The sequence below is a fragment of the Panthera leo genome, chromosome F2 (assembly GCF_018350215.1).
Source record: "Panthera leo isolate Ple1 chromosome F2, P.leo_Ple1_pat1.1, whole genome shotgun sequence".
Lineage (NCBI taxonomy): Eukaryota > Metazoa > Chordata > Mammalia > Carnivora > Felidae > Panthera > Panthera leo.
The window spans coordinates 50,996,961-51,013,708 of record NC_056695.1 but is presented as its reverse complement, the minus strand read 5'-3'; the positions used below and the strand labels follow the sequence as shown (position 1 = coordinate 51,013,708).

Below are 16,748 nucleotides of genomic sequence, written 5' to 3'. Positions count from 1 at the left end.
TGGCAACTGGAACAATATCAGAAATATTCTTCTGGATACAGCAAAATATTTCAGGGCTACCAGAAGGACAGGTGGCATTCCTCATCATTGTGCCCACCTTTCTAGACCTTACCCTATCCTCACGATCTTTCCCAGTGCTTTTGTCCCATATTGATTTCCTTTTCTTTTTATCTTTCTACTCAGTCTCACTCGTCCTTTTTACCTCATCCTAACTGACCCTTTAGTGTGTCCCAACATTGCCACATATCAGAGCCACCTGGACAGATGTTTAAAAATAGAGATTCCCAGATAAGAAGTTTTCTTTAATTGATCTCATGTAAAGCTCAATGGACCAAGAACACATATTCATTGGCATTTAAAAAATGTTCCCTATGTGATTCTAATGAAAGAACAGGGTTGAGAAACTCTATACTGAGTCAGAGTATAAATTCCTCCAGAGAAGCAATCATGGATTATACCTCTGCCTTCGTCCCCCAAATAGTGGGTACAATCCCAGGTGGTCAATAAAGATATGCTGACTTCTTCCTCCTCCCTCCCTCCCTTCCTTCCTGTCTTTCTCTCTTTCTGTTTTTCTTTTTGTCTGTCTCCCTCTCTCCCTCCCTTCGTTCCTTCGTTCCTTCGTTCCTTCCTGCCTAGAGAAGAGGAAAAAGAAGAGACCGGGGAGACAAGTCCTGTTGTGACTACCCAGTCTTGCCAGTTCCCACCTGAGAAATGCATGGGTCCTTATGAACATGCCTGTGGGTCCCCAAGGTTCTGATGCTTCACGAGATTCCTGAAAAACTCTATTAAGCGGATCAGTTCTGTTTACCTCTCTGCTTTGTCACGGACTGAAATGGAAAACATCAGTTAAGGTCAAGATTCTACATTTAAAAATAGTTATCCTAGACAACAATCGGAGGAATGGTTCTGGACAGCACAGTTTTTATGTTTCGTCACAGTATTTATAGGCTGTGTTCAGGCTGGCACCTTAAGTTCATTATGTTACCAAATCCGATATGGACAAATAATAGTGCATCACAGCCTGCCTGCGAATAGTGCATCTTAACTACAGGTGAGGTAACTGATCTGGATGTTTCTAAAACTGCAGTAGACTGCGGTTTGTCTTGATTGGCAATAGGTGCCCATCTTGCCTGCTGAGTCACACCTCAACACCTCTGGATACCCCATGAGGTCCTTCATGATCTGACTCACGTCACCTGTTCTCCCCTCCCCGTCAGTATGCAAACCCTTGGAAAGTACAAGTGAGATGTGTGAAATCTAGGGTCTTGTGCAAATTGCATGAAATTTGTATGTCTTTACTCATCAGAATCGCTTGACTATACCACTTCATGGCTCCTTGACAGGCAAAACCTCTCTCTCTCTCTCTCTCTGGTAAACTTCATTTAAAAGTTGGGTGCTTTTCATCAACGTTTGTTACAGTTCTTGTGCATAGGCTTTGCAAGTCTTTTATGAAATTGTTTTCTTTCTGTGCTACAGTGGTGGGGGGAGAGATGTTATATGTGTTATATTAATTAGGAACATATAATGGACAATCTATTCCTTTACTGATTTGTCACCATATATATATATATATACACGTATACATATATACATATGTGTATATATATACGTGTATATATATATATATATACACGTATATATATATAAAATATTCAGCATTCAGCTATTCAGTGCTATTTTGAACCTGTTCTCACCACAAAGAATAGATATATAGACTTTCCTTTGTATTTTAAAGAAAAAAAGTCTGCCAAACTTCTCCAACAATCTGGAATTTTATTCCATCCATATACATGCATAGTAACAATATTTGTTGAGAAATCATTTCTATCAGAAGTAGAACATTATCTTTGTGATCACCAGGTGCAGTATTGCTACTCTTATATTTAAATAGATCTTATATATGAATTAAATTCATACTTGCAGCATTGAGTTTAGGGTTTCGATTTAGACTGTGCCTTTCAAAAGATAAAACTGATTAACACTACCTCATTACTTACAATACTGCTTCCAGTAATTTTGTTCATTCTTTATAAAGTATTGCATTTAACAGCAAAGGTTTAAAAATTGAGACAGAGCTGCATCAGCGAAAGAAAATACAAGTACTATACAAGAAAAAAATGGCCATCTTCATTTAACATACATGTTTAAGATTAAGAAAATGGACAGAAACATACAGCTACATACAAATGCAAAGCCTAGTGACTAAGAGACTGTATCTGCTAAAATATAAAGTGCAAACAGAGCCTGATTATCCAAGAATTGAAATCTTAAGGCGAACTTATAGCATGTGTATTTAGAACATCGTTGCAAGTTATATTTTAGCATATACATATATCTGCAACAGCATATAAGAAGAAATCAAGATCCACAAGTGCTTTTGAAGCTATTTCTAAAATGCTTTTCGGTATTGTTCGTGACTATTTTCTTTAAAAGCTACTATACTGTGCAAACCATATGTGCTACACAATAACTATACAGTAACATTACAAATGACTTTAATATAAAGTTTTTAAATAAAAAATAACATAACCACAGCTATGAATACTGCTGGTAAAATAAATTAATTTTTTTTTTTGAAAATGGCACCAATAATACACTTTACTAATGGACTGTAATGAAATTACACCTTAAGTCTTCAACTCAGCCTTAATGAATTATCTCCTGATTGCCCAGATGTAATTCAAACAGCTTTTGTGTTTTGTTTTTTGTTTTGTTTTGTTTTTGTTTTCTGGACTGGGTAGAACCACATACTAAACACTGGTACCAAAGGTGACTGGTGTTTATTTACGAAGTTATTTCATTTGACATGTTCCGCCGCATGTGACGAGCAATAAAACTTCTTGTGAGTTATAAAGTTTGAGAGGTTGTTGAACTGAATATCACACAGGCGGCAATATTTCCCGCTGGTGGGAGCCTGGGCGGAGCCATTCACACCTTTTGCTATACTAGACAACTGTTCCTCCGCGGAAGGAATCCCTGGGGAGACATTCTCATTTGTGGCTAACGGGTTCTCAGAGATCCAAGAGGGAGATTTGTGGCCGTCTTCATGCTGAGGGTTCTGGGAAATGTTCTCTTGCTGTGGGTTGGCGGCAGGTCTCTCGTCTTGCTTCAGTCCACCATTGACTATTACCATGCCTCTGTTTTTGGGTAACAGCGGCAGGGGATCTTTCTTCGGCGGGGCGCACCCGTTGGAGGAGGCCTGGCCTTTAGGGGATTCATTTTCGGCATTTGTGCTCGGCTCCACGTCAGTGTTGTGGATGACAAGAGAACCAGAAATATAATCACTTGGCTTTATTCCATAATATGGAGAAAGCTGGTCAGCCCCTTTTGCCTTCTTTATTGCCCCGGGGTAAAGGCATTGGGGAAGAAACAAATGTTTGTTTTCTTCCTTTGTAGCAATGAGCTGAGCCGCTTCACTAAAGACTTTCAGGCCTTGCAGGGTTGCTAAGTGGGATGAAAACAAGTTTCCATTAGGGGAAGGCTGCTTCAGATTTCCGTTTTTCTCACATTTTATTATGCTTCTTTCATAGCTGACATCGGGGCTGTTTCTCTCGCTCTCTGGATTCGGAAATACTTTGCTGTCGAGTTGGCCCAGGTCGTTACGCTGATGTGCTGTGACTGGGCAGAAATTCTGCTTGTGGGCCAGGTAGTTCTCCACTTTATTGAAGCTGATCTTGCACACAGTGCACTCGTGGTAGTCCAGCAGCCTTTTGGGAGACGTGGTCGTCCGCTCAGACTGGGATAAACACTTTTTGCTGAGATCTATGGGCACGTCCATCTCGAGGCAGGAAACGCTGGAATGGGTAGGGTCACATTTGGAGACTGGAACACACTTGTTGATCGTCAGAGAAGTTTCCAAGTGCTTTGAGACAATTCCTGGAAAGATATCACATCTCGGGTGGTAGCACTCTCCTAGCCCTTCTGTGGGTTCTTGAGTGGAGGTACAGGGATTGCTGAGGTTGGCTACGTCAAGAAATCGCTGTTGGACCAGGGGAGGCCTCTGCTCCTGCTCAGGTAGGCACATCTCATACATCTTCCTTCGCTTGCGTGTGCGCATGGTTCTCTGCATGGCAGGCACTTTGTTGGAAGCGGACCTCTTCAGTGGAGGGTCGTGGCGTGTGGCACAGTAATACTGTTTGTGGACCATGTATGTTTCATGCCGGCTGAAGGTAATGTTGCAAGCTTCGCAGGTAGTCTTATTTGGGTCACTTTCCCCATCCACTAAGGGGACACTGGGATTTTTCACATCAACAGGTTTTCCATTAATTTTATCATCACTGCTGTTAGAGGTGGAGAGCTTCTTAGCTTGAGCGGCAAAGTCCTTGTCATGGCCCTTCCCATTTGGCCCAATTAAATCTAAAACAGTGGAAGAATTGAGGCAGGATGTTTGAAGAAGTGGGTTCTCAGGATCAGCAGAATGAGCAGCTGGGTTGAGAAGGTTTATGGAGGTTTGACCAGTGTTGGGGCTCACGGCCTCAGGCATCTTTTCTGAAACGCCAGGGAACTCTGGGGACTTGGCCATCTGCTGCCATCGGCTGCTGCAGTAATGTTTTTTGTGCACTAGATAATTATCCAAATTATTGAATGTTATGTTACACTCAAAACAAGTGGCCCCCTTGGGCATCAAAGGGCTGTAAATCACGGGAGGGTAGCTACTGCTTCCGTGCCTCAGTCGCCGATGTACCAGTTCAGACATCTTGGCTAAGATCTCTGAAGCTTGAGGGACCATTGTGATATCTTGGGGGAAAGCAAACTGAGACAGAAAAGGGCCCACAGGGAAAGAAGGCCCAACGTTAGGCTGAACCGGAGATGAGGCGAGTCTTGGACTGGAGGGCTCAGACTTGATTTTTGTGTAAGAAAAGCTTTGTTTATTTGCCGTAGGCTGTACCTCTGGTCTCTGGTTAGTGAGAAAGAGCTGAGTCTTTTTCTCACACTTGTCCAGCTCTGTGTCAGAGCTCGCGTCTTTAGTCTGCATCGCCTTTTGGCTCTGCGGGAGTTCGCTTCTGGTCAACAAGTCTGTGGCTGGCTGTAAGCTGTCTTCGGTTCCACTTGGAGAGTGCTCCATATCACCTTCTCTGGGAAGTTTGCCTCCAGGGACATGGAGCTCCTGGTGCTGCAATAACTCCCTCTGAGTCTGGAAGCCGAAGTGGCAGTGATTGCATCGGAAGGCAGCTTGAGTGAGATGGGAGAACAGGTGTTGGTGAAAGCCGATCACGGAATCAGCGGTGTAGCTACAGACGGTGCATTTTAGACTAGCACCAGGGGGGAGGAATTCTTCCATTTTCACTCCTGGAGAGACATACAAAATAACAACACTGAGAACCATGTGCATTGGTTTTCTAATGATATGAACCTTTACATTGCAGGAACGAATTGAAATCTTTCAGAATCTCATTTGCGATACTGTTATTATTATTTTTTTTTTCTCGCGACGTCTTTTGTCAGGTTGGTCATCAGAGTAATAACACCTCATGGTTTCCAGAGCACAGCCAAGTCTATTATCATATCCTGTGGGACAGCTTTCATTGTCTGCATTGTACAGGTCAGGGAACAAATTCAAGGAAGTCAAGGGAATTGATTATGGTACTAAAGCTATTCAATGATGGAGCCATGCCCAAGCCTGAGCATGGTTTCTCTATGTAATTTCTAATCCAATAACCTTCTCATTACAACACTAGGCTCTGCACTAGGAAGAAGCAGGTAGACATCAGAGTTGATATCGATAAACTAGGTGAAAATCAAATAACTCCCAGTGCACCAGGTTAGGTATTTATTCAGAAGAATCCAAGTAGGAACCATTTTGCAAAGTAATCAATAGCCTCCTAATTTATCTTTGGTACAACTCTAGATTTTTAGGCATGGATTTTGCTGAACATGGTTTATCTCTATCCAGGGCTGATATTCAGCTGGTAGACACCAGTACCTTAATAAAGTCATTTAGGACTGACATCCGTGTTGACCAATCACCACCTGTTTCTAGTCAGTTATAAAATATTTTGAATATCACCAACGATTGGTGAGTAAGCCTTACTGTGATATTGTGATTTATAAGGTCATGTGTGTTTGGTCATTCATATATATTAGGTCTTTGACCAGGCTTCCTGGCTCACAGCTCCTTAAATCCTTGGAATTTTCCTGTGATGAGAGGAATAAAGGTATTTTTGTTATGTTAATGTAGTGACTTTTGGAAAACCCTAGGTTAACTAGGGGTGAGGCTGGTTGCCAGGGGAACCAACCTTGCAATCGGTGGGTTTGAACTTTTAGTTCCTCCTCTCCAGAGGGGAAGGAGGGGAGGGGAGGGGGCTGGAGATTGAGTTCAAGTGCCAGCAGTCAACGATTTCATCAGTCATGCCTAGGTAATGAAGCCTCCATAAAAACCCGAAAGGACTGGTTTCAGAGAGCTTCCCAGTTGGTTTGAGGAGAATGACAGGCTGGGAGATGGTACGGAAGCTCCTCACCTTTTCTGCAAACCTTGCTCTAGGCATCTCTTACATCTTACTGTTCCTAAGTCTTTACCTCTTATAATAAACTAGTAATCGTGTGAGTAAATGGATTCCCTGAGTTCTGTGAGCCAATCTAGCAAATTAATTGAACCCAAAGAGGGATCTTAGCAACCTCTGATTTATAGCCAGTTGGTCGAAACACAGGTAACAACCTGGGCTTTCAACTGGCATCTGAAGTTGGGGCAGGGGGCTGACCCCCCCTAGTCTGTAGAATCTGACTCTGCTCCAGGTGATAGTGTCAGATTTGAGTTAAATCATAGGACATGCCTTTGGTATCTGGAGAATTGTTTGGTGGTTATGAGGAAAACGCACCCCCCCCCCCCCCCATGTATTGAATTCAGATCTGGACACTTTTTCCTCACTAAGGTCAACTCTAGTTCCCATTTGTTGGCATACAGCCAAGTCAGGCATGGCTCGTGCCCTCTGCACTTTAGACTAAAATGAGAATTGCCTTTTCTATTTATTGGCTGAAAATATGGTAGAAGAAACCCAGTCATATAGCAATAAAAGAGGACTTCTTACTCCTGTCTCCTTTTCTCCTTAACTGACCCAATACTCATTTTTCTATTTAGCTGAAAGATCCCTCTATCTCTATTTTTGTTTTGTGAATGACTGACTATTCACCATCTGAGACAACTGACCTGTTTCTGCTTCCTCTGCTTTATCACCTACATAAAGGTAGCTCATTTGTAGGAAGGGGAAGAGAATGACTAGAAAGGAAATTGCCTATTTTTATAGGTTCAAAGACAAAAGCTTGCACTGTACGACAGCATTGGAGCTAGGTTTTTTTTTTTTTTTTTTTAAACTCAGCACCTATTTCAGTTTAATTATTCAACTCAAGCAAAAACGGTCAAGTCACCCAGAAGTACCTTATAAGTTTTATATTACAAAAGCTCAAGAACTCTGAAGGCTAAACCTTGGTTTGTCCTATTCAAAAATACTCCTAGAACTATCTAAAGTTAACATAATCCTGTACATTAGATTAACTTAATTTTAAAAAAAAAATACAGAATTAGAATACTCTGTGATGATGCCACCAATAATTGGGCATATAACTCCAAAAGAAAATGGGAATAGTTGCAACCTTTCTGTTAAGAGGGAGCTAAAACAAAACAAAAGAAAACAAAACAAACCTATTTGTTTTTTAGCTTAATTTTTCTTCAGGATTTTAAAAACATAGTGCCGAAAGTGGTTTTATGTCATAAAAATCGACGAAACTGTTACGCAACCTCTAGAAGTCAAGAGCATTTTATGGATTCGTGTTTAAAAGTTAATTTCTCTCAAGTGTGACTGTCATTGGATCAAAATAACAGTGTTACTTCAATTCAGCAAATACTTATTTGTATGTACCTGCTATGTATTTCCTACCATGTGGGAAACAGTATGGTCAGTTTCCAAAGATCACTTGACACTTAAATCAATGAATATTAATGACAATACACAAAGGGTATTGAGACTATTTCGCAAATGATGCTGTTAACAAAATCTGGCCTGCAATCTGAGTACACTAATTGTTAGGAAAGAATTCAGACCCAAATCCTTTGAGCAGAATATACCGATGATAAGTGACATAAGAGAACAATCAGCTGGTCTGTCAAGTTTGATTTTGATTTCACAGGCACAGTTAGGTGTAGAATTCTATATGTTTGCATATATGAATGCACGTATATATGCAGAGAAGGATAAAGTCTTCTGGAGCGAAAGAAGAAACAAGGGAAGCACGTACCGCTGTGTGAATTCAGGTGCATTTCTAGGGCTCGGGCATTTGAAAAGCTCTTGGTGCACTGTGGGAAGGGGCACAGGCTGGAAACCTGAGGAGCACTGTCTTCATTTTCTTCTGATACTGGGGCGGCTTCTCTTTGCCTCCCACTGCAATAGTACATCAAATGGGCTTGCAGATTCCGCTCACTCCGATACCAGATGCCACAAGACTTGCAAGGAAATATATCCTCTGCAGGTGAAAACACAGGGACACATTAGCTGCTGCCCATTTGGAACCAACCACGGGTAAAGCGGCATTTAGTTCCATTTTTCCCAGAGACCGCTCTCAGGTTCTGAATTAGGCAATGAGACAGTGATGAGTGCAGTCCTGGGTGCTGTTCCACAGTGCAGGACTAAGCTTTTAAAGAAATGTTACGCCCAGTGCAATTTACCTTCCCACAGACTCTTCGGAAAGTGGTACCATGGGAGACTCCCACGTTAAAAGCACAGGAGATTCATTTTAAATTGCTCATAATGTATTTATGGTTTAGAAAAATATGCATGTATAAAGAGCAATGTGAATGGGCTTATCTGACTAAAAGGCAAGGATCTAATAGCTGAACTAAAGTTAGCCTGATGCCAACTACTGACAGCATTTGTTCATTTAATAAATTAATTATAGAAAGCCGACTATATGCTGGGCTCTATGCTGAGTTGGGTGTAAAGCAAAACGAAACACCAAAAAGCCGTCATTAAGGATCTTACACTCTTCTGGGATGGTCGGATAATTATATTAGGCTGTAATGACCATTCTGCCGGAGGCATCTGAGGAGTGCTTTGGGTGAGGGACACTAGGTGGGTGAGGAAGGACAAGGTCAGAGAAGGATTCAGAGGGAAGATAATTAAAAAATAACCTTCAACCATTGGAGCCTCACAATAGTATAAGGTGCTCCTGGTGTCCTTGGTAACCAAACTCCTTTTGCCACAAATTCAGTTTGGGTCTATGTTATTTCAGGTTCCTCACTACCAGAATCCACGTAAAGATCCAGTAAGAGAAAATAACTACATTTACATAAAGGAGATCCAAAAATATTACCTGGGGTTGGGTGTACTGGATTCACTGTGTGGACGTAGGGTAATTCCAGATACACCTGAGAATTTCTTTCAAGGATACCGGGACAGTAAGAATGTAATTATTGTTGAATATGTATTTATTTTATATTTATTAAAAAAATTTTTTTTAATGTTTATTTATTTTTGAGAGAGAGCGTGAGAGTCATAGCATGAACAGAGGAGGGGCAGAGAGAGAGGGAGACACAGAATCTGAAGCAGGCTCCAGCCCCCAGAGCCTGACGCGGGGCTCGAACCCATGAACCGTGAGATCATGACCTGAGCTGAAGTCGGAAGCTTAACTGACTAAGCCACCCAGGTGCCCCTATTTATTTATTTTTTAAATATCAAGACATCATTACAATACCTGCATTTCTGCATCATTCAGAGTCTTAGGGATTTTCAGGTTTTCCAAACCTACTAGCTTTGGAATCTATTCTCTTAAGATGTGACTGCTATTCGGATTTTCTCACAGAGCTAGAAGAAAGCAGAGCTGAGTCTAGAACTCGAACCCTGGACTATTGGACCACTGATTTTCTGTTATATAAAGTGTCACTTTGTATTCAAGGAATACAAACTCAGTTCACTAGTCTTTTTGACAAAATAATCACAAAGGCATATTTGCGAGAGCATATTTTTGAATTCTCCACATAAATTATTCTCAGTTTATATGTATTTTTCTTTATTTTTTATGTCTCTTTTTTTGTTGTTGTATTAGCTGATGTCTTGATTTACTGAGGCTATATTTCCTCTTACTATATCTAATCAAACTTTGGTTTCTCATTTTTTCCTTTTCTTTAGTAAATTTTTGTAATGTGTATTTATTTTTGAGAGACAGAGAGAGGGAAAGAGAAAGAGAGAGAGAGTCAGAGTGTGAGCTGGGGAGGGGCAGAGACAGAGGGAGACACAGAATCTGAAACAGGCTCCAGGCTCTGAGCTGTCACCACAGAGCACAACGTGGGGCTTGAATCCACGAACTGTGAGATCATGACCTGAGCTGACATTGGACCCTTAACCAACTGAGCCACCCAGACGCCCCATTATTTTTTTCTTTTTCTAAAAAGTTTTTTCTCTATGGCTCCTAAAGCATAACCATATTATTCTATGAAAGAAGCATCCATGAAAGCTCTTCAATTTCTCATAACTAAGTAGCCTTAAATGTTGTTCAGCTAGTTTAGAAAGTCAGTTTTTGTGTGACATTTGAGAATCCAACCTGAAATGAATGAATAGGAGTATTCTTTTCATACTCTCATGAGAGGCGACCACACACACACACACACACACACACACACACACACACGCACACGCAAAGTTAGAGAAGAGATAAAATGAAATCACAACACTGGAGAAAAAAGTCTGTCCCCGGTCGCCTGTCAGTAGACATTTTTTTTTGTCCCATAAATACCCATCACCACTACAAAGCTATTGTACTGGGCTATTGCACTCAGCACTTACTATTGACAATAGCTGTAGGCAAAATAGAAGCCATGGCAGCTTGCTGAGGAAGCAGCTGAATTGAGTCCAGCAGGCGTGCAGGGTACATCCCTTCTGCAAGAGTCATCTGACTGGCAGCTTGTAGCCTTGAGTCAAAATCCACCACAAAGGCAATTAGCTCTTCACCCTCAGAGATGGCCTTCGTGGTTGTGCACCAAAGCTGACCCCCTATTAAGAAGAGAAAAGAAAGAGAAAGATAGAATTGACGTAGAATGCTCGAGCCCGCCGCACACTAGATTGATGTCAACAGCATCTCTCATGTTTTTCACATCCCTTTCTATGGGGGGTGGAGTGTCCGATGGAGACAATAGCTGTACTCCTCTGCCCTCCTATGTGGAAAACTGTATTCCTTGCATTTCATGAACTGTTCAGTGACTGACAGTAGGACAGGACTAAGAGCCAAGAACAGACATAATCTGTAGAGAGTTTTGTGAACCGTTTGCCTTCTGGGGCTTGCCTTAATCATTAACCGTGCTATTACATGGTCTCACGCTTATGAGGAGGCATGGTGGGGATCCAACCACAGAAATTTATTTCAGGTGAGCCTTTGAAGTCCCTCTTTTTGTACCTTATGGAAGTCAGAAGTTATTTCTTTCTCTCTCCCTCCCTCCCTCTCTCTTCCCAAAATACCTAAATGCCTAAAACTGTAAAAAAAAAAAAAGAGTAAACAAAAGCTCCTAAAATCTAGAAAGTTAAAATGACATTCCAGCTAGTTTTACTCTCCGTATGTCTGCTGCCATTTTTTTTTTTTTTGGCTTAGTGATCTTTACTTATATAATATTCCTTATAATGCGGCTTCTTTATCTCCGTTTACCCTGATTGAACTTCCTGAAAAGGAGATATGCCAAAGATCCTTTTCAAAAGGCTTATTTAAATAAAGATTTGTTTAAATGAAAAGAACCCTTTCTTCAAATACTAAGATATACTCTGGCTCCACACTTCAAATGATCACGTGTGGTGCATTAAAAAGAAAATTAACTATGCAAGTACATCTTCTAATGTATTGCAATGCGATAGTGTATGCTCATTTATTTAACATGTTTAGACAGGCAAAGCACTTATATTTTGTTATCTACACTCTCAGGCCTAGATACGTATCCTCTACAGTTATGCCTGAAATAATGTGGCATACTTGATATGTTATAAAGCTTTTTTTCTCATTGTGTATATATTGCAAAGCTATATATTGTACTCATTAAGCAAGCAAAAATTGTACCCATTCTGATAAGTAATATTGCTCTGTTTATCTTTCAGCATAACTGTGTCTTCAACGGCACTTCATTTTTTCCATCCTTAAATAGATCATAGTTTTTAAACAACTTGTGGTAAAAATCTGCTGGAAAAGATAACAACAGCATACGATATGGCCGAGTTACACAGAAGAAATCGGGACACTTCCAGAGAAACCTTGGACAGTTAATTACACGGGCTGATTACGTTTTAAAGGTTGAGTAAGCAGCACCGTCCACGACAGTAGATGTTTGTGGAAAAATAAAGCCCAGATTACACACCTTGAATTTGTGTGAAAGTCGCAAAAGGAAACACAAATAGACTCAAGGTGAAAAATATACCCAAAGGGCAGAAAACAACTGAACTTTTTTTCACTGACTCTAACGGATCCGAAAGCACCCAAGTTTACCCAAGTTGCAAAACAGAGTCACTTTGGCACTGACTTATTTATTTACCAATAACAGAAGCTAAACCACCTCATTGTGGCAACAGTGGAGCACTGAAAAGGGCTAAGTGGTGGTGTTTCTGCCGGTGCCCATTCTTCCCCCTTGGAAGCTTTCGGCATTCAGCTGCTAAGCCTTTTCTGATGTGCGTACAGATCCAAACTACTTACAGCTATAGACAAGGTAACCATTTGCACCTTATCTTTCCTCTGGGGTGTAGTTTATTAAGTGAGTCTTTGTAGTAGAGAGGTGGGGTGGGCAGAGCAAGTCATGGCAATTCGGGTTTATTTCAAAGCCTGCTCTTTTGGAGTCGCTGGATTTCAGCGATGAACTGAATCACTGAAGTTCAGTGGTGAATTTACGTGATGGGTGATATTTTACCCCTTTTGACAAATTTGCACTTTTGGTAAATCCAGCCATGGGTATCTTTCAAAAAGGAAAGGTTTGGACTCAGGTTTCCAGGAGAAATTGAGATGTTTAGAGAAAGTACCACTCATAACTAATCTCTATCTCAGCAGTGAGCCATGCAGCAGGACGGCTCAGAATACTTGTGCTCAAACTTTGAACCAGAAAGATCCTATAAGTAAATAAAATAAGATTCAGGACTATTAAGTGCAATCAAAAGTAAGCAAAAATGATTTTCTACATTATTAGACAGCCCGGCAATTATAATATTTATGTTTTCTGACATACTGAATGTTTCATATTTCATTTTGTCATTAAAATTTTTTTAGAAATGTTTATTTTTGAGAGAGAGGGAGAGAAAGAGAGAGAGACAGACAGACAGAGCATGAGTGGGGGAGGGGCAGAGAGACAGGGAGACACAGAGTCCAAAGCCGGCTCCAGGCTCTGAGCTGTCAGCATAGAGCCCAATGCGGGGCTGGAACCCACAAACCACGAGATCATGACCTGAGCCGAAGTCGGACACTCAACCAGCTGAGCCACCCAGGTGCCCCTGTCATCTTTATCATTTTACCTCATTTTATGGTTTAGTCGGGGCATACCCTTGAGAAAGGCCGAATCAGACTGAAAATGCACTGTGTAGCCTTGATGAGAAAGTCTCCGTTGTGTTAGGATTTAATCTTTCCCATCATTCATTCATCAGCTATTCATTGAACTCTCTGCTGTGTGCCAGGCTGGGCACCCTGGCACTAAGAATGTACACACATAGGCAGATGAACGAGAATACCACGTGGCGGGTGCCATCCCCTAATGCTAAAGAAAACGTGAGAGTGAATGATGGACACTTCTTGGTGGAGTCAGGCAACTCATCCAGGGGGACTTTTATTGACTCATAAAGAATAAAGGTAAAATAGCAGAAGTATGTGTAGGGGACCCGGCAGGGAAATCATTACTGGCAGAGGAAGGAACATACGTGCAGGTGCAGGATGATGGAAGAGCCTGACTGGTCCTGGTAATGGTCAGAGGCCACCTTGCTGGAGCTTGGGGTCTGAGGGAGAGAGGTTGGTTACAGGCAAGGGTGTGACTGCGCCAGCCTGTATGGGATCATAGAGCACAATATCCAATTGTCGGGAATTTTGCGTGCTAGTGGCTATCACCCTGGTGAGTTGAGATCCGCCACGGTGAAGTTGTAGCATCTGCCACTGGAATTAGCAGACGTTATCATCAGGGCTTCCTCCCCTCAAAAAGTTTAGAGCTTGGAAAGTAAGATCAAGGCGGCTGTGTCTGGCTCATCATGGTGGGAAGATGTGGCATACCCTTGGTTGAGTGAATAAATGAACAAATTCTCGGCAGGGGCTTTTCTCCCCCAGAATAAAGATCTCAGGGTAATGAGGACAGTCAACGGGGCTAGGGGCAGGACATGTTGCCACGAGGGCCATTTGGAGACTGTTGTGCTAGTTCAATTGTGAGACATGTAAATTGTGAGGGAGAGAAGGGCCAGGTTCAAGACAGAGAACTGGGCTGATCTCCTCAGATGAGTAAAAGAAAGGAGGCTATTGAAAATAACTGGAAGGTTCTGGTCTGGGAAACCAGAGGCGGGGGTGCCATTAATGAGACAGTAAAACTGGCGTATTAACAGTGGTATTATACAGACAACAAGAGGACAATTGTACTAATTAGGAGCACTTTCTTTGGGCCCAATAGGCTACGTGGTTTATGTATTTCATCTATTTTAATCCCATCAATTATTCTGTGAGGGGGGTGATATTTTCCTTGTTTTAGAGTTGAGAAAATTGAAGCTTGGAGAGGTTAACTAACTTGCCCAAAGCTATATGCATAGCCAGTGCGGAATCATGGTTTAGACTTCCGTCTGTCCGACTCCAAACACGCATGTGTGTGCTTGTCGTATGTATGTGCATGCACAGAAATAATGAATTCTGCTTTGAAAATGTAAAGTCTGAAGTCCCTGAGGGGGACTTCAGCATGAATGTATTGAGGAGGCAGTTGGAATTTGGACAAGACATAAGGCTGGAGGAAAAAAAAAATTTTTTTTTGGAAGTCATCAGCACGTTCTAAATGACTGTGGATACTCTTTGCCTTGATGTGGTAATACAGGAAGACTATAGAGTTTAAAAAAAGGAGCAGATTGAAATTTGGGAAGTCTCAACAATTAAGATGTGGGTGGAGGGCAGGGACCATTTACAAATATAGAGAACATCTATTTGGAAAAGTTATAGGGGGACCAAGAGAATGACACCACAAAAATCAAGGGTTGGCTCTTTGAAGCTTTTTGGCTGAGTTTTTTAGATGGTGAATTTAGAGTATTCAATTTGAAGGAGTCATTTATAGGGAGAGAGAAATGCTGAGTATTGTAACATGGTTTCAACTACAGATTCTAATAAAACATTCTAAGGGGCACCTGGATGGCTCAGTCAGTTCAGATAATGATCTCACGGTTCGTGGGTTCAAGCCCCGTGTTGGGCTCTGTGCTGACAGCTCAGAGTCTATAGCCTGTTTTGGATTCTGTGACTCCCTCTCTCTCTGTCCCTCCCCTGCTCATGCTCTGTCTCTGTCTCTGTCTCTCTCAAAAATAAGTGAACATTAAAAAAGTTAAAAAAAACCATTCTAAGTGTGATTGCTAGCGGGGGATGTAATCCCATCTGCAGGAGGACGGACAATGGAACCAGACTGCCAGCATACAAATTTTGGCTTGTGATTTGAACTTGCCACCTAAGCACTGTGGAGATCAGTTTCCCCATCCTTGGAAATGGGAATACTGATAATAATACTGAATTCATAGTGCTATTATGAGGATAAAATAAGTTAATATATGTGAAAGCTTAAGAATATTACCTGATAGATGGGAATTAAAAGCAAAAGTGAATTACTGGGACCTTATGAAGATAAAAAGCTTCTGCACAGCAAAGGAAACAACCAACAAAACTAAAAGGCAACCAACGGAATGGGAAAAGATATTTGCAAATGACATATCGGACAAAGGGCTAGTATCCAAAATCTATAAAGAGCTCATCAAACTCCACACTCGAAAAACAAATAACCCAGTGAAGAAATGGGCAGAAAACATGAATAGACACTTCTCTAAAGAAGACATCCGGATGGCCAACAGGCACATGAAAAGATGTTCAACGTCGCTCCTTGTATCAGGGAAATACAAATCAAAACCACACTCAGATATTACCTCACGCCAGTCAGAGTGGCCAAAATGAACAAATCAGGAGACTATAGATGCTGGAGAGGATGTGGAGAAACGGGAACCCTCTTGCACTGTTGGTGGGAATGCAAATTGGTGCAGCCGCTCTGGAAAGCAGTGTGGAGGTTCCTCAGAAAATTAAAAATAGACCTACCCTATGACCCAGCAATAGCACTGCTAGGAATTTATCCAAGGGATACAGGAGTACTGATGCATAGGGGCACTTGTACCCCAATGTTTATAGCAGCACTCTCAACAATAGCCAAATTATGGAAAGAGCCTAAATGTCCATCAACTGATGAATGGATAAAGAAATTGTGGTTTATATACACAATGGAATACTACGTGGCAATGAGAAAAAATGAAATATGGCCTTTTGTAGCAACGTGGATGGAACTGGAGAGTGTGATGCTAAGTGAAATAAGCCATACAGAGAAAGACAGATACCATATGGTTTCACTCTTATGTGGATCCTGACAAACTTAACAGAAACCCATGGGGGAGGGGAAGGAAAAAAAAAAAAAAAAAAGAGGTTAGAGTGGGAGAGAGCCAAAGCATAAGAGACTGTTAAAAACTGAGAACAAACTGAGGGTTGATGGGGGGTGGGAGGGAGGGCAGGGTGGGTGATGGGTATTGAGGAGGGCACCTTTTGGG

The 16,748-nt window shown here is 41.5% G+C and overlaps 1 protein-coding gene and 1 long non-coding RNA gene across 4 annotated transcripts in view; one reads left to right on the top strand and one right to left on the bottom strand.

Annotated features, from left to right (window-relative positions):
* Nucleotides 1–12,665, top strand: part of LOC122210535 — a 47,363-nt gene extending 34,698 nt beyond the window's left edge. The window contains exon 3 of one of the 2 annotated variants that reach the window (XR_006198114.1): nt 12,063–12,665. This is a non-coding gene — a long non-coding RNA (uncharacterized LOC122210535). Of the gene's footprint in view, nt 1–3,530; nt 3,594–12,062 lie in introns of those variants that run through there. The other variant, XR_006198115.1, reaches the window with a different exon arrangement.
* Nucleotides 1,784–16,748, bottom strand: part of ZFPM2 (zinc finger protein, FOG family member 2) — a 468,988-nt gene continuing 454,023 nt past the window's right edge. For both annotated transcript variants that reach the window (XM_042923254.1, XM_042923256.1), the window contains 3 exons: nt 10,770–10,976; nt 8,230–8,454; nt 1,784–5,289 (listed from right to left, as the gene is read on the bottom strand). In XM_042923254.1, coding sequence (XP_042779188.1) covers nt 2,798–5,289; nt 8,230–8,454; nt 10,770–10,976 — 2,924 coding nt within the window. In that variant the 3' untranslated portion in view covers nt 1,784–2,797. The remainder of the gene's footprint in view (nt 5,290–8,229; nt 8,455–10,769; nt 10,977–16,748) is intronic.